Source organism: Pithys albifrons, chromosome 4 (genome assembly GCF_047495875.1).
Source record: "Pithys albifrons albifrons isolate INPA30051 chromosome 4, PitAlb_v1, whole genome shotgun sequence".
NCBI lineage: Eukaryota > Metazoa > Chordata > Aves > Passeriformes > Thamnophilidae > Pithys > Pithys albifrons.
In genome coordinates this window covers 90,702,219-90,720,044 of record NC_092461.1, presented here as the reverse complement: position 1 = coordinate 90,720,044, position 17,826 = coordinate 90,702,219, and the positions used below count along the sequence as shown (strand labels likewise).

At 42.3% G+C, this 17,826-nt stretch overlaps 1 protein-coding gene across 1 annotated transcript in view; it reads left to right on the top strand.

The window, feature by feature from the left end:
- RIPOR2 (RHO family interacting cell polarization regulator 2) overlaps nucleotides 1-17,826 on the top strand; it is a 69,398-nt gene that overhangs the window by 32,367 nt on the left and 19,205 nt on the right. The window contains 11 exon segments of the mRNA XM_071554949.1: nucleotides 932-1,058; nucleotides 2,241-2,396; nucleotides 3,036-3,114; nucleotides 3,332-3,355; nucleotides 4,340-4,393; nucleotides 7,281-7,430; nucleotides 8,357-8,420; nucleotides 12,382-12,425; nucleotides 13,671-13,796; nucleotides 15,557-15,705; nucleotides 16,708-16,837. Of these exon segments, the coding sequence (XP_071411050.1) occupies nucleotides 932-1,058; nucleotides 2,241-2,396; nucleotides 3,036-3,114; nucleotides 3,332-3,355; nucleotides 4,340-4,393; nucleotides 7,281-7,430; nucleotides 8,357-8,420; nucleotides 12,382-12,425; nucleotides 13,671-13,796; nucleotides 15,557-15,705; nucleotides 16,708-16,837 (1,103 nt within the window).

Sequence of the window (17,826 nt, the reverse complement as noted above, 5' to 3'; positions counted from 1 at the left end):
GGTGGGGCCATTCCTTTTGCCAGAGCAACGCAAAAACACAGTCAGCAGAAAAATCAGCCTAATTCTCTGCTGAGGCAGAGACAAGGAAAACAGTGGATTAAAGAGGAAAGAAAGAGAGAGGCATGCCCCTATGCCCTCCTGGGAGCTGATGGAGCACTTCGCTATTTATTTGTGGGTGGATTGAAATTGCCTTACTTTAGTGCAGATGCCAAGCTGGCATTGGAAATGGGCACACACATAGGGTAAGGGCTTCCTCCCTGCTGAGCCCCACCCTGGACACATAAAATGCAGAGCATACAGTGCCTGAAGCTTGTTTACTCATCTCTCTTCATGGCGGAGAGCATCCCTCTCTCATCATGATGTATCATGGCCGTGAATATACCCATTGCATCTTCCTTCTCGCAGCCAGGTGGGAACATCCACAAGGAAAATGAGCAAGGATCAAAGGGTAGCTGTAGGACTTGATTCGTGCTGAATGAACCCTCATTTTTTTTATTATTATACACAAACACACTTGGCAGTGATGGTGAATGCCCCCTAAGAGCACTGCATGCTCCCAGAATAGTGTCCAGGACACCCTGATGTTGCAAATGGAGACAATGGGGCTGGGGGTGAAGCATGCCAGGCATGGCAGAAATCAGGGATGGCATTGAGATTATCACATTGAAGCATGTTGTTTTTAATGCCACATCCAGACCCCCTTTGTGTTTCTGGCACATTTTCAGTAGACCCTGGGCTGTAAGTTAAAATAGAAGCATTTTGGTTTTGAGCTGGGATGATTTGACAATGCAAACAGGTTCATGCCCTGGCTTGTGGCCCATTGTGGGATTCAGTTATCCCTTTACATCACTGATGGACACAAGGCTGTCCCAGGCTCACCATCTGCCTCCTATCCTCCATTGTCACTGACTTGCTTTCTGTTGTTTTTCAGGAATATCTTCCAGGCTCCCTGAAATCATGTCAATAGGATCACAGTCATTCTCCCCAGGAGGTCCTAATGGGATTATTAGAAGCCAGTCCTTCGCTGGCTTCAGCGGGCTTCAGGAAAGACGGTCCAGGCAAGTGCCCTTGTTCTCTAAGGGAAATTTTGAAATCAGGCCCTAAAGGAGCCCTGGGGTTTAGGAGCTGAAGGTGGAAAGAAGGTGACAGAGGACTTCCTTCTCTCTGCCTTGTCAAATAAAGGATCCTAGGCTAAAATGTCTCTATATATTGTTTGCATGACTAAGCTGTTAACCCTCTGCCTGAACTACCACCTGTCTGTTTGCCTCTTCCCCATTAATGCGAGGCTTCCTTGCTTGCCTCAGAGTTGTGAGAGAATTGCAGGGATCTTTTCAACATGTGAAATGTGCAGGAACATGAAACACTTCCCACCGCCCCCGATTTAAGACCACTGCTACCTCAAAGACAGTTTTCTCATTGCTGTGCTGCTATGAATTCAAAACAATGCTGTTTCACTGAGCTTGACTGTGGAGCCTTTACATGCACCACCTGGTAGCTAGGCAGAACTTGTGACTTTGAGTCAGGCACCTACCAAGTCCTTCAGTCCCTGGTGCCCTCAGAGGCTACTTTACAATCAGTTTTAACTTTTGTAGTCTCCCAGTGCCAGACCACCAGTTAGCGATTGAGGAGGAATGGTGGGCAAAGGGTCATCTCCCATTGTCAGTGCAAGTCAGTGATGGTTGTTAGGTGCTGACCTACCCCTTAGTAAAGTCACCAAAAAGGCATCTATATGCAGCACAACTGTCCGCCTTTGCCATACAGAGCTACCTATGGTCCATACTCCAGACCAATGGTCTGATACTAACCTCCAGAAGTGCTCTTAACCCAGTCCTAGTGTTCCTTGGGAGTCCCCAGGCTTTAACGCTGAGATTATTTGTGCTCCCTTTTCTTTTTAGCAGCTGAATGTAGCTCAGCCTTCTCATGGCTATAAGCTAAGCAATGTGAGTTAGGACAGGCATGGTGTAAGACAGAGAAATGTCTGATGAGCCTCAGACTCAGCCTGGCATTTCCAGATGAGTATTTGTGTTTTGGGAATGCAGTGGGCTCATTAAAAGCTGACAGCACATGTCCCAGGCTACTTAGACAATTAACCTGTAAACAAATGCAGTCCTTTAACTGGCGGGCACAGAAGCAGATTCCTTTCTGCTGGCAGAGATAATATTAGAATTTCTCCAAGCTACACTTCCTTGTGATTTCCGTGATTTATAGGGATTTTGTCCTCTTTGATGTTCATTTTGCAGGTGTAACTCCTTTATTGAAAATTCCTCTGTGCTCAAGAAGCCCCAAGCAAAGGTGAAGAAAATGCATAATTTGGGCCATAAGAATAGCACCACACCTAAAGAGCCCCAGCCTAAAAGAATGGAAGAGGTCTACCGAGCCCTGAAGAGAGGTTTGGAGTAAGAGCCTTTTTCCTGCTTGTTGATTGAAGCTTTCTGTGATGTTTTAGAGCCTAGAGAAGCATATGACAAGAAAATAGATCCTTCCTCACAGGAGAGAAACACCTCTTGAAGCCTGGATTGTAACACTTAGGATCTGAAATATTTGTATGGGAAACAGGAATACAAGGGGCAGAATTCCATTTCCATTCACATTTCAAGTAAAGGTCCCAAAGTCTGTGATTTCAACATTAGATTTTTTTTTTGCCCCCTGAATTTCCTAGAGTCCTATCAAGGACTTGTATCACCTTTCAGATAACATACCAGATGATAACAGGGCTTTTATTAGCCAGATACAGCGACAGTGACTAGAAGGCACCAGCCCATAAACTAAACAGCAGATTAGCTTTTTTGAAACTGGTTGTTCAGTGTAAAGAGAACACCAAGCTCTTATACTCAGTTAAATAAGTGGCTCCTATTTATTCTCAAAAAGGCAGCAAAGAGCTGCTTTTAAGACAGATCTGTGTAAATGAGTTTTTGATTGTAAACACATTAAGTAAGGAAAGCCATTTGTTGGGAAGATTTTCTTTTAGGATGGTCACCAGCCAGCTTGGTATGTGCTGCAGTGCTCATGCATCCTTCTCTGGCTTGTGTTTGCAGTGAGTATCTGGAAGTTCACCAGACAGAGCTGGATAAGTTGACTACTCAGTTAAAAGACATGAAAAGAAACTCTCGCCTGGTACGTGTCATGTTTTGTCATTGTGTAGATGCACAGTGACCTTCTTGAGGTGCTGGAGCAGCCGGGGGATGGGAGTGGAATACAGGGAATTTGCACTGATGCTCTTCTTCCCTTCTAGCCATGGTCTTGTTTATGTTTTCTCTTGACTGACAAACATTACTTTCTCATGGTGCTGTTGTGTTGTAGAATTAATCACAGTTCATAATTTCTTTTGCAGGGAGTCCTATATGATTTAGATAAGGTATGTTATTCCCTTTGATACTTATTTTACAAGGAAGCATTAGTATCCATATGGTGTACATAACTGGCATGAGAAGCCTCTCTCACAGATATACAAGCCATCCCAACACTGTTGAGGGAGAAGTTACCTGATCATTTCCACTCTCAGAGGAAGAAGTCCCACTTCCCTTCTTTTCCCAGGGCTCTCTGATATTGCCCAGCACTTTTGCCAGGCAACTGTGCTCACTAACCTGTCATCAAACATATCCCATTAACCCTTTTCCTGAGGTCTTCTGGGTCAGACTGGCTCTGGGATGGGCACAGGGAAAGAGTCAGACCCTAGCCAGGGAAGGAAGGAAGTGGGGAAGGGAGACCTCCTATTTCTGTCAGCTGACAGCTGTTAAATCCATTATCTTGTGCAACTTTGCCCAGCCAGCTCCAGGCAGGTGAGTGCTGGCAAGGGCACACCAGGGTGCCTGGGTGCTGGGTCAAGCTCCAGTTCATTCCTGCTTCTGCCATTTCTGAGGAAGGATAAACTAGAAGTATTTTTCCCTGCAGGAAAATTTGTGTGAAAGGAAAGGAAAGCTTTCAAAAATATTTCCTGAACAAGTCTGACTTTTCCTTTTTTCAGTCAAAATGCTAAACTTGGGTTTACTTTGCTAAGGATGAGAATGGATTTTGAAATGGAGAATCTGATAAATTTGAATACAGGATTTCAAAGTATTGAAGATACTATTTTTTAGGCTAAAAAAAGCTCTGATTTTTTTTAAATAGTTAGAAAAACATAGAGAAATCCCACCAAATAAAATTTTTTTTTCTGTTTAAAAATATATATTAGGTACAGAAGTTAGGGATCTCCATTGTCAGCAGCAGCTTAACAGCAGAAAGGTCCAGTGTGTTTTAAGGAGGAGTATCTCAGATCCATAGGGACTGACAGAACTAGCCTGTCAGTGTCTTACTGATTTATTTAAATGTGCATCACCCTCAGCCTTTCCCTTTCTTTCAGCAAATCAAAGCAGTCGAAAGATACATGAGAAGGCTGGAGTTCCACATTAGCAAGGTAATGAGCTCTCCTATCATCTTTCTCCTGCATCTGTTTCTATGTTATTAGGAAAACAAACCCTTGGCCTCCTGCTACCCCTCTGTGCTGGGGAGGCCGCCTTGATGAAGCCTCTCCCAGACTGGGTATTTTTTCCATGATAGGATTGTGGTTGGAGCCAAAGAATTGGTTTCCACAGGATTTGTAGGCCCCAAGGTTCAGCCGTTCCTGAGACTCTCCTGCATGCTTTTAGGTACAGAGAGAACATAGCTCAGAGACTTGCTGAGGAAAATCTATCTCACTGCATGCTTTCTGTTAAACTGTAGGTAGAAAGCTTCATCTGAAAGTAATTTAATTCAGCAGCTATCTCTAGCATACACAGCAGCTAGTTTGGATTTATTCTTGGATTTCACTGCTCTTGCTTTTGCTGCATGGTTTGGGGCCCACATCCAGTTGAATACATCAGTGAGAATATTCAGTAGAGGTGCTTATGATTTACACTAATATGTTTTAGACCTGGACAAAATCCATGGCATATATTCTTTTACTTATAAACATATCTGCTAGCAATCAGTTACTTTTTTAAGCCTGACAAAGGAATGAATTATTTTTGACAGATTAAATATCTTTTGAGAGTCATTTGAAAAGCATTTGCACAGCTTGAAGGGCTCCAATTATGACAACCTATTCAAACCTTTTAATTTCACTCTTCTCTTACTCTTGGAGCCGAAAATAAAAATATAAATCATAAGGTGATAGACTAAAATTTTGTTCCTCAAGCCACCTACTCTCTTGCTGGCAACATGAATGGCAAAAATTAGTCTTTGAAGAACATTTCCATTCAAATCCTTCCCACTCCAGCCTGCTCAGAGCTAATGGGCTCTTGGCTTATACCAAGACTGAAAAGCGTCGAACCCAAGAGGTAACTCTGGTCAATATTACTCAAGCTTGCCGAGTACATTAGTTCGCTTTCTGTAACCCACAGCAACAGAGACAAAAGAAACCAAGCTGTGCAACACTAAAGCTTGCAGCCTTGGGCAGGTGGGCAAACATCTTTCTAATGATAGAGAAGGTCTTTTTCAGCAGTACATAATCAGGGCGACAGAGATGCCTTCTGTCCCCTACCTGCTGCAGCTCTATAGAGGAGGCAAAGAGAGGAAAATGGAATGCACAACAGCAGATCTCACATATTTGGGGAGCAGATGAGCATGCCCTGGCCATGCTCACATGGGCAGGACCTAGGTATCGATCCCAGACTAACTCTCCACCCCAATGGCAGAAGTAAATACCCAGTGACAGCTATTAATAGTAGCTGGTTTTAGCTTGCTGACTTGCAAGAGAAATAGGAGTGGGTATGACTGCAGAAATCTTTTTTTATAACTTGAAAATGGCAAAATGCTACATGTGCCTCCATTACCTTTTGCTGAACTTTATCACTTTGCAAAGCATTCCCTGTTTTGGTTAGGGTGCCCTCAAGTCAGAGGCTTCAGCTACAGGTATCCAGGATAGCCTTGTAAAAATCAGCCTGAGGCTTTGAAGTCATCAGGAAGACAAGTCCTGTTCCAAACAAATTACAACAGCACTTTCTGTTAGAGCTTAAGCAGGCTTGGAAAATGGGATTTGAAACATGTCTGGATTGTCACATTAGGCTATCTCTAATGCAGCAACACAAAGTCGTAGACTTATGAAGCCAAGGCACTGGATGCTTTCTTAGAGAGAAATTCTGCTGTGAAAATCCACTGCTGAGAAGAAGCATCATGGAGCATAGGGTGATCTCTTGATGTCAGAGATAACAAAGGAAAAAAGTTATTCTAGGTAAAATAAAAAAAATCATCCTGTTTTAGCAGGGACGTTAGAAGCAAAAATAGAGACAGCTTCCTCTGTTCCTATCCTTTTCCTCACTCTGATAAAGTTAGGTTAGAAAACCCACATCTTCTGTATCTGACAAACTAAGTTTATAAAAATATGTATTACTATATATAGCTTGTAAGTATGTATACACACACATATATATATAGACCAGCTCTACCACTGTAGACTCCTAAAAAACTCAGATGGAGTAAATGTATACATTCCATGCAGGGATCAGAGGGAGAAGGGAAACCAAAGCATGAGACGTGTAAATCCCTTGCCCTCTGAAGACAGATACAGGTGAAATGTTAAAGTGTGTTACTACATTTTGCAAAACTTTCCAGAGTGCTTATGAAATATTGGGTGCGTAAGTCATGTCAAAGGCATGTAAGAAGATGACTAGGGAATTATGTAAATGCCTGGGGTGTTGAAGTTCAACATACTTTCTTAATTTGACATCAGCTGTTTGTAAGCCATTTAATGTGCTGATTCTGATTATGGCTCCCAGTTTCTGAAGGATGGATGATGAAAAATCACTCCCAGTTTCCAATACAGTCTTAGTCAAATATTGTAACAGCCTCGATCCTGACATTAGGAGGACTTGAGACACTGCTGACCCTGCTAAATGTGTCATTTACCACTTGCAGTCCCATTTGGCAGTGTGGACATTGAAGTTGACATTGAAAGAACTCTTCCACACTGATATATTTGATAAGCTTCCTCCATGCATGCCTTATCATTACAATTCTAAGGAGAGTACAACTGTGCTCTACTAGACAGGGAAAAAGGGAGTAGCAATGCTTAAAGGCATGCAGGGCAAGCAGGTGAATTGCTGGCAGCATCTACTGTCACTGTCTTGAGATTTTTGTGGTGGAAGTTATTTTTGTCTTGTGTTTCTTTCGCATAGGCTGAAACAGTATTACAGCTTCATTTCTTCAGACCCTCCATTGGATCTAATGGTTTGGCTGTTTCCTTTTAATGCAAATTACTTCATTGCGTTGGTTTTATTTTACTGGGGTTTATGGTTTTTTTAATACATTTTCCCTGTTCCTACTAGGTGGATGAGCTTTATGAAGCCTATTGTATCCAAAAACGTCTCTGCGATGGTGCCAGCAAAATGAAGCAAGCCTTTGCAATGTCTCCTGCCAGCAAAGCAGCTCGAGAGAGTTTAACAGAAATCAACAGGAGCTACAAGGAGTACACAGAGGTACACCCTCATCGGTTTATTCTTTTCACTTTCCCACTATTTGAAAGCCATGGGAACTTTGTTACTGATTTCGGGGAGGGTTTCATCCAGATAGAAGAATTAAAAGAATTGCTATTCATTTGTCTTCAGATGAATACCTGATGACTTACAAAGACAGGTTACATGGGCCCAAAAAGTTGCTCAGAATAACAATTTATGCTCTATCAGAGCTGAGTTATACCCAGGAACTGCAGCACAAGAAAAAAACGTAAATCTGCCCCAAACCCACTTATACTGACTACCTCCTTCCTGCCCGCAGATTTAGGGATGGACTGGAACCCATGTGTATACAGATATGTGCTGCATCCTGTCTGTTTTATTTGCTCTAATCAAGGTCTATTTTATGAAACAGGCAGGAGATGAACAACAGAACAGTCTAATAGTGTTGCAAACATCCCAGCACACACTCTGTGACAACCTTCCAAAATCTGAAGGAAGAACCAGAAAGGGTCGATACCCGTCACCCATAGCTGTTTTTCTTAATGTAGTCCATGTTTCTTGAGAGATTAAATCATGCTGGGAGCCACTTTGACATGGAGCTGCTGCTGGCACATGTGCTGGCTGCAGAGGACCAGGACAGTGACCAGGTTATGCTCCAAGTACCACAGCTTCCCTCTGCCAGGGGAAGGATTAGTGTGCAGCAGCAGAAGAGCACGGGGTTGTGTTCACTGTTGGTGCAAGCACGCATAGCTCAGCTGCCATTTTTAGGGTCAGACGTAGCTAAATAATAAAGATGGCTCTGAGACTGAGTTTATTGCAAAATATGTTTCATTTGCATAACAGAATCTGTCCTTCCAATTAGAGCTTAAAAATGAAGAAAAGAAAAGGGTTAAAAAAAAGGCCCAAAGAGGGTTTGTCTGACCTTACTGTTCTTCTGTCCAACACAGAACATGTGTACCATAGAAGCAGAACTGGAAAACCTATTGGGCGAGTTTTGCATCAAGATGAAAGGTAATTGCCTTTTCGCTTTCCCTATTTTTGCTCCTGAACAATAGCAGTTGCTGCATACCTTACTAAGGGTATCAAGACATGCTGTGTGATGTGTATTTGACAGGTGTGGTTTCCCCACACATATCCATTGCTGAGACTTCAACCCCCCAAGTTACACCCCTGTCCCCTGGAAAGGATCACAGAAACAGGAACATCAAAGCTTACGAAGAGACTTTCTGATATGCTGCTGCTTGTTTTCTAGGCTAATTACCTCCCACAAACACTCCTCCCAACAGCCAAAGCAATTCAGTTTCGAAGGCTGATGTACTTTTTGCCTCTATTTCAGTAATCCTTGAAGATGATAACTGGGAAATTATGTGAAAATCCATGAAGCTGAAGTTCAAAATACGTTCTTAATTTGACATCAGCTGTTTCTAAGTCCTTTACTTTTGCTAATTGTGACTACCGTTGTTTTTGACCAAATGTTAAAAAAGCAAAGAGCCGAGGGTAATTTACCTAGAGAATTCAGTGGTGGTATTCACCTTTCCATTTTATTCCTTGTCTTTATTACAGGGGGCTTTATGGGTTTGAATACAATGGAATCAGCTTTACCTGAAGCCTCAGTGGATCACTGGGTATTGCTAATGCTGTTAGCCCTTTAAGACTCAATGTCTTAGAGAAGAGATTGCTGAGAAATATCTTTTTTGGATCTTCAGTAACTGACATGAAAATAGTTCTATAAAACAAAACTATCATCTAAATATTCATGAACACTTAATTCTTCAGTTGAAATCTTGCCATTTAAAACATGCACAGTACTGCTGTAGAGCTTTGAGAGCTCACAAATCTTGTACAGGGTTTTGATTCTCCCTGGCTTGTCACAGTTGTGTCCCGTGGTTGCACTGCATAAGATTAAGATTAATCTTAGATTAAGTTAAAGTAGCTACTCTGTGCTCTAATATTAGAGAAGACAAATGCAGCTGCTGTTGAAGTTTCTCCTAGCTCCATCCCTCAGGTTTTAAAGTCCCCACCCTTCTGTGCTGGAAAGGCAGTCAAAGATACATAGATGTAAAGTTACAAGATGGACACAGAGAGACAGAGCCAGATATTTCTGTACAGAAATACACAACAGAACCACAGCATGGACATGGCAAAGGAAACACAATTTCTCAGAGTGTGTAAGGGAATTGCCTCAGGTCAGATCCCTCAGAGGATTTCTTTACTTGCTGTAAATGCAATGCACAGTTCCTAAAAGCGCGGGACATGTTGCAGAAAGCACCACAGTGTCACAAATGGCTGGGCTGAAGAGGTCTTGGCCCTTCTCTTTTGTATGCCCAAATCCTCCAGCAAAACTCGAGGGTTCTCGAGAAGGCAGGTACTGCACTCATGTGGGGGAGCAGAGCACAAACAGCAGCTACTTCTGAACACAGTTTACGTAACATAAAGAAGCCCAAATTAGAAAACAGCAAAGAGAAATGCCATATCATTAAGTATTCGCTAATTAGGACATCTAAGATTTCTATCTAGATAGTTTTCCCTAGAAATAGGAATCCAATAGGACAATCCAGCCATTGCTATAGCTAAGGCTTACAACAGCTCTGGCACAAAAGCCTGCAGATCACACAGCAAGTTTCCCCCTTAAGTTATACTGCAGCATATTCAGCTAACTTTAGGATCTAATTTAAAATCAAAGCATTCCTCTCCCCAAAGCTTATCTGTTCCTAGCCATTCCAGTGAAAGTTATTTTTGTTTTGTGCCCTCTGTCACTTACACTGAAAGCAAGCCAACCTACACAGTGCTGTCAGGAAGCAGAGGAGCTACACTGTGTTTTTATGACTGATAATTAAGATAAAAAAAAGCCTAATCATTTTGCAAAATCAAGATAATAAACTTGGCCAATAGGCTTAGTATACTGTTCAGGATTAATCAGCTATTGAAATTAAACAGGGAAACCCAGTGTGGAAATTCCTGTATGGAATCAGGTGTCCTGTTTCAATGAACAGGGAAGTGCCCCTATACCTGTTTGAAGTGCCAGGACAGCAGGAGGGAATGCCCAGGCATTTCACACAGGGAGAGCAATACGCTGGTCTGACGCACTGGGGGCTCTGTGACAGGGAGCCCAGCACCAGCAACCACAGTTTGCGAGTCTGGCATCCTGCACACCAGCAGAGCTGCACATGCTGCATGAACTTCAGGTGCCTGTGCCACATAATGACCCTGTCCCCTGATTACTTATGCTGACTTGCTGGGAGCAATCTCCTCTCCTGTCTGCATTACAAACCCAGTGCTTTTATAAAGGTGTGATATTTGAAATTTTACGATAGAGCCTTTGAAAGTACTTATCCCCTGTTGTCAAGTCAGCATTTAGCCCCCTCTTGATCAGTCAGAAAAGATTTGGCCAGCCTTTTTGGGCTAGTCACTATTCATAGACCTCAACTCTGGACAACATCCATATGGAGTTGTAAGCTGTATTTTCTCACCCTCCCACCCCATCCACTGGACTAAGAAAGGACCTCTTATTTTTCTCAGATACTTTTGGTGATGTGTCCCAGCAGAGATCAAATTCACTTATAAAAGCATGCCTAGGGAGAGAGAAGCAGTAGTGAAGTGCTAGTAATCTTAAATTATTTATAAACAGTAAATAAATTAGAGAGGAATTGGTAATATGAGCTCTGTACGAGGGCCTCCCTGTTCTGCTAAACAGTAAGATGAGCAAAGAAAATTCTTTTCTGGTCAAAGAAATTGAAGAGGCAGTTAAGCAGATCACAGGAACAGTCCATGACTGCATGCAGGGATCTAGTTGCTCTTACAGTCCAGCTAGCAGGACTAATTCATCCCTAGAAAAAAGATAACAGTAGGGGTCTTCTTACTTGTCTTGATTTTAACGCACTCATATGTTCACTTACGGCATTTTAGGATAAATGCAGCCCAAAATTCCCAGTAGTTTTGCTTTCATTCCTTTCTCTACCACGGGCTTTGTATGTGTCCTCAAGATGGTTTCTTTGAGCACTGCAACACTAAAGGTATAGATTTAGGTTCAGCCAGGAAAGGTTGGGTAGAGTTTTATACAAAAACAAGTGCAATAACTACCTACTAGAGATCTATGAGAAAAGAGAGTTCCCTTTATGGGAAAAACAGCTAGTTGAATCCTGTAGAAGAGCAGGTCAGCAGCTGGAAGAGGGATGGTAACTTCCGTAGGATTTCAGCGTGGTTCCTCAGGTAATTTCCATTTCATATGCGTGGTGCCTATATAGGAATAGAATCATCGTGTCCTACCTTAAGAAAAACCCAAAAACCCAAAAGCAAACATACCTCACAAGTGCTTTGCTATGCTACTTCCCTGTGTGGAAAAACAGGATAAAGCTCACACTGCTGATGTCGGTCATGCTTTGTGATGCACTAACTATTGAAAGCTATTATGGGAATGATAATGTTACGGAAATGCCAAGCAGGAGGAGCCTCTCTCACTTGCTGTGTCTCTATGAAGACAAACTAAAAATGAATCTGTGTTAAAGTGTATATCTCGGTCAGATTAGTGTTAAGCAGCAAGCACTACATAGTGATCAGCAGCTCACCTACATCTCATGATAGTAAGAGCTTTGAGCTGAGCTTCTGAAGGCTGATGATGTCAGGAAATTGTTCTTTTTCTATAAGTATTATATAAAAGGAAACTTTGAGCTCTTGTAGGGTGGGAAAAAAGCTGGAAGGTACAAATCTTTCACATGCAGGAAACCCACACCCCAGTGAATTTTATACAAAATAAAAAAGAAAATAGAAAATTAAGACAGGCTTTGTCTTGGTTTGGAGGGTGCGAAGGCAGCAGTAAGGGGGGGATATAAACAGCAGCTTGGGGGCTGCAGGGCACAGTTGGTCTCTTCTGTCCCAGTATGGTAGTGGTGATCCTGGGCACCCCACTGCACCCCACTCCTGGGTGGCTTGACAGCCCAGGCCCTCCCACAGTCTCTCTGTCTTTCCTTCTCAGGTCTGGCTGGCTTTGCTCGGCTCTGCCCAGGAGATCAATACGAGGTATGTCTGCTTTGGTTTATCGTTGCTTAACAGCAAAAAAATCAAAAGGAAGGCAGATTTGTGCTGATTTTTACACTGTGATGAATAAAACCTTTTCACATCAGCACACCAAGTAACAGCTGTATGTGCTCTGAAAAACCTTGCAGTTCTCTGTATGTCTGCCTTTTTCAGGGCATCTGTCTAAAGACTTGGAAAATACATTCAGAGCACTGGGTGATGGCTATTCAAAGAACTACGAGCTTTTTTTTTTGAGCATGTAAAAGTGTTATTTGTGACAAACATTTCTAATTCGCCTGAAAAAAAGGATATGCCCCATCTCATGTATGTAGAGCAAATGATTTACTGGATGCTTAGGCTCTACATCATAAAGCAGCATTGAAGAAAGATGCTGAATAACCATTTCTTGAGACTCAGATGTTACCTGCTGTAAAGCTGTGTCAGGATCTCTGGTCACTGCAATGTTTCAGCAGAGAACATCAGAAGCAGGTTAATTAGAGATGGGTTAAAAATAAAATCCTCCTGCTCTATCCGGAACAGAGCTAACTCTGAAGAAATTTGCAGTGGCTTGATAATGGTTCCCCCCAATCATTACTTCCCAGCTGTCTTGATCATAAATTTATTTGTTGCCACTCTCATTCCCTGTGACGAATGTCTCCTGCTGCTCTTATGCCTGCAACAGTATGTGCTTCTTCTGTGAGGCTGGTTAGTCAGAGCAGGTCTCTCCCAGACAGCACTTCAGCCCAAAGTGGCTTGCTGCTCTTAGTTACTGTACTGTGGGTGTCATTCATTTCCTTCACCAGCCAGCCAAAACCTTGCGGCTGGGGCAGCCTCTGATGGGGAATCAACAAAAGTTCACCTCACCTAGGGAGACAGCAGATCTAGCCAGTTGTAGGTATTAGGAAAGACAGTGGGGGCTTTTATCGCGCTCTCCCACATCTCCCTCCGCCTGCCACTTTTCCTGTAAATAGAATTAAATGTCTTGCAGCTTTGTTGTGCGTCATCTAGTTACATGAAGGGTAAAGCTTGAGTGAGTGGAACACTACCAAAGGGAGCAATTAGGAGAGCTGAGAGACAGAGATCCTCCAGGACAGACTTTTCCTTCTGACTTGATGGGAAGCAGAAGGGCAGCACCTATGCCACTAACTCTTCCAACCTTTTTCAGACACTTTCCCCAGTTCTGTTTCTGATATTTGTACGCCATGAAAGCAGATTTCCCAAGAAAATAAGAGGATTTTTCCTTTTTAGATTTTCATGCGTTACGGTCGCCAGCGATGGAAACTGAAAGGGAAAATAGAAGTGAATGGCAAGCAAAGCTGGGATGGAGAAGAAATGGTTTTCCTCCCTCTCATTGTTGGATTGATCTCCATTAAGGTATGTATGCAGTGATTTTTCTCCATCTTGCCTGCAAGCAAAGCAGAAGTCAAGAACCTGCCTTTTCATTCATCGTCAGCAAAACCAAAGAAGCAGATCATTTAACTCTTTAGAAATGAGCCATCATTAGTATTTCTGACACACCTACTAAACCAAAGTGCTGTAGTTTTGTTCAGTTTAGTTACAAGACTAACCAGTTTGTCAGTGCTGTGGGAGAGGTTTTCCTCCCTTAACTGGAGTCTTTCTGCCACTGCTCCATGCCTTCATTGCCCCCGGCCTCTCGACACACTTTTCTCATGGCTGAAAGTCCATATGCTTTTCTTCCAACATGCCTCCAACCTACAGATACCCGTTCTCTGACCCTTGCCTAGAAATTGCTGCTAAAAACTATTGCAGGTGTCCATGGTTAAACAGCTTAAACAGAGGAGCGTCTCGAAAGTCTTACGGGTCTACATAGACACTGCGAAGACTTTATGAAAAGAAATGCAGGTGATTATAAAACTGCAAACAAAATAATCCCAAATGTGTGAGACAGTGGGTTTTTGTAGAAAAGCAAGTATTAACACAAGGTGAGTCACTCTCCCCAGTTTAACAACACAGGATTAAGATGGAAAGTTAGGAGAGAACTCCCTCTGATAGTACACAAGAGTCCTGGTATTATTAAGGTTAAAGGTTAAAATGTGTATATTCACTCCCCTTTTTGGACTCTCTCCAAACACATTTACATAAAAGGCTCAAAAACTGACTTTCAAGCAAAGGTTGGTTTGTGTAGGAGCTGCATACATAGTTGTTGCTCTGAATTTTCAGAGTTATGAATAGTCCTGTATGTATGGCCAAACTTCACAAACGAAGATTTGGGAAGGGCTCTCCCCAGGTGGGTGTGCCCTTCGAGCCTGCGCAGTGGATTTTTTTTGGTGAGGCTCAGTGTGCGCAGAACTGGCCCCACTGTTTTAAGTCCCAAGGTCCATCTGCCACGGCCGAGCGAGCTTGGACAGTGACAGTGAAGTCCTCAGGACTGTCTACAGCACCAGGTACTAACCGGGGCTGACCCTGCTGAGCATCCGAGATCTGATGGGATTGGATGGCAGGGAGGCATTGAACTGCCAGGGGACGGTCCCCACTGAGACTCAAACTCAGGACCTTGTGATCAGAGTCCAGAGTGCTCACCATTACACCACGTGACCGCCCCGAATAGTCCTGTACTCTTACTATAATAACATGTATGGATATGGTTCCTCACCAGTAGGTCTATGGAAGTCTTTACCAAAGGCCATCATTGGTGCAAACAATTACCTGGCTTGACAGTTACAAGAGATGAATATCTGAAAGACAGTTTCCTTGGGAATTACTAAGTAGACAAATTACATCAGGAGATTCCCAGTCAGGAAAACTGTCTGTTTCTGAGAGGCTATATGCTCTCCCTGTTCTCATTCTTCTCTTGGGCTCTGCTTATGGTTATTGCAGAAGACCAAATAAGAGATTGAATAGCCCCTTGGTCTGAACCAGTATCGTTCTTTTCTGACACCCATAAAGAAACATAAGGGAAAATGTAGACTCATGATCATATTCAACTATATTAAAAAAAAAACCCAAACCCACAACCAAACCTCAGATTTTCCGTTAGATAACACAAGAGACATAACTGTATTTTGGAAGCCTTTTAGCAGGAGGTCCAGACCAGAAAATCAAAACTATTGCCTTGTGATTAATGATTGCAGTGCCATGTGTGATCCTAGATGTCCTATTCTTGTCTCTTACAGGTCACAGAAGTTAAAGGACTTGCTACTCATATCCTTGTGGGAAGTGTAACCTGTGAGACTAAAGACTTGTTTGCAGCTCGACCTCAGGTGGTTGCTGTAGACATTAATGACCTTGGCACAGTAAAGCTGAACCTTGAAATCACCTGGTAGTAAGTAGAACCTGTTGGTCAATTATTCAGATGTCAAACTTTAATGAAAATATCTATCTGTGTGGGTTGTTCTCTCTATTTTGCTCCATGCTGAGGAAGATTGGGTAGGAATTGCAGCCCAAATTTGGTATATGAGAAACAGTTCATGATCAGCTACAGATTGTCTGTGTTACCTGTGGCAGAGGGGGTTATGCCTAGTTTCAGCTGTTAAATTAGATTTGGTAAGTACTGATGTTATGAGGCATGGGAAGCCAATAGTGATGAGAGATGTCAGAATTGCCTAAAGCTTTTACTTCTTTGCTAAGATTAAAAAGGGGACATAACCGAGTGTGCATATATTCATTAATATTAGTCTAAAAATCAGTGCTGGATTTATGCTAGCATAGTGAAGTTCAGAAGTTGGCCCATCTTTAAAAGCTGGCATTTAAGGGCTTTATACACCACAAGGGTGGTGGGAAACCTCCTAGAGATCTCTATCTGCACTGGTCAGCATAGGTGAGCTGATGGCATCAAGATCCAAACCCCATTCTCACCACATTTTAATGAAAAAGGTGAATGTCATTTCTGAAGAAGCATTGATGCATTTAATTTTTACAATCATGTATGCTGTTTCTTGTAATGCAATAAACATGAAGTCAGCAATAACAGCTCTTGGTTTCCTTTATAATGCAACAGCTCTATTAATAGAAGAGTGCCTTTCTCATTAATATGTGTAACACTTGGCAACTCAAATCCAAGAATACTTTTCGTGTGAGAAGAATAGCATCAGACTACACTCAAATGATTTCTGAGTATACACTTTTATCAGAACTGAGAACTGCACTTCTGAGGCTGCTGTCTAATTAACAGCATTTTCTTTTAAACACTCCTGTTAAAAACTTGCTACCTCTGGGTTTTCATGTGCTAATACATCACCTTTTTAAAAAGCCTTTCCATGGACCTGAAAGTCCTTCTTACTCAGTCTAATAACCTTTTTATTTCCCTCTGCTTGTGTCTATGTAGCCCCTTTGATGTTGAAGACTTGACCCCGTCCACAGGAAATGTGAGCAAGGCATCTGCTCTCCAGAGAAGAATGTCCATGTACAGCCAAGGCACTCCTGAAACACCAACCTTCAAGGACCACTCATTCTTTGTAAGCTCTGTTCAGCTTCATGTTTATGTAATGAGAAGCCCTAGAGCAGTTCAAACACTGGAAAAACTTCATTCCTTTACATGTCTAAGTTTTTCTTCCCTGGTTCCAGCAGGTTACCCTTACAAATGCTTATAAAGCAAGTGCATTCCTAGCTGCTAAAAAGAAGGTGACTATGATCCTGGCATCTTTGAAATTGTGTGGCCAATTATTACATACCTATTCTTCTTGCCTTACTGCTATAATGCTTGAACAATCTTTATAAAATGTGATTTCGTTTTGTAACAGTAATTAAACAATAATTATAGCACAAGTATTTTTAATTATCTTGTGATAAAATTTGCCCCTATACCAAAGATATTCACAGGGTGCTCCTACATTTTGCATGAATTGAAATCTGAATGCTTTATCACACCATTTGTACAGAGATTAGTTTTACAAATGCTGCATCCCATGCCTGTAATTTAGTACTCTGCTACAAAGCATTCATTTAACTTGCCCTTCCTCACACCCTCTTTGCTTTAACTGCTGAAGAAATGGCTCCATCCCCTGCAAGACAGGCCAAAGTTGACAATCTTAGATGCTCTGCAAGACACTTTCTTTGACAAGCTTCGTCGCAGTCGCTCTTTTAGTGACCTGCCATCGCTCAGGCTAAGCCCAAAAGTAGGGCTAGAGCTATATGTGAGTGCTGGTTTTTGATTGGTGAAGGATTTTTTCAATCTCTGTGTGGCATCTGCATTCCCACGCATGCTTCATGTGTTGTTCTCTGTTGCAACTCGCTCATTTTGCTGACTGATTAGAGGGGAGGACATAACTGTTAGCTCATGTGGCTTGCATTAAATCTAAATTCCTCTTGGCTTCTACAGAGATAATGATTAGAAGTCAGCTATCTGTGGGCAGAGAGCAGGGCAGGAATACAAGCCAACAGTGTTAAAAATCACCTGCCATGCTGATTGGTGCTATACATTTGGCTAGTAACATGACTTCAGATG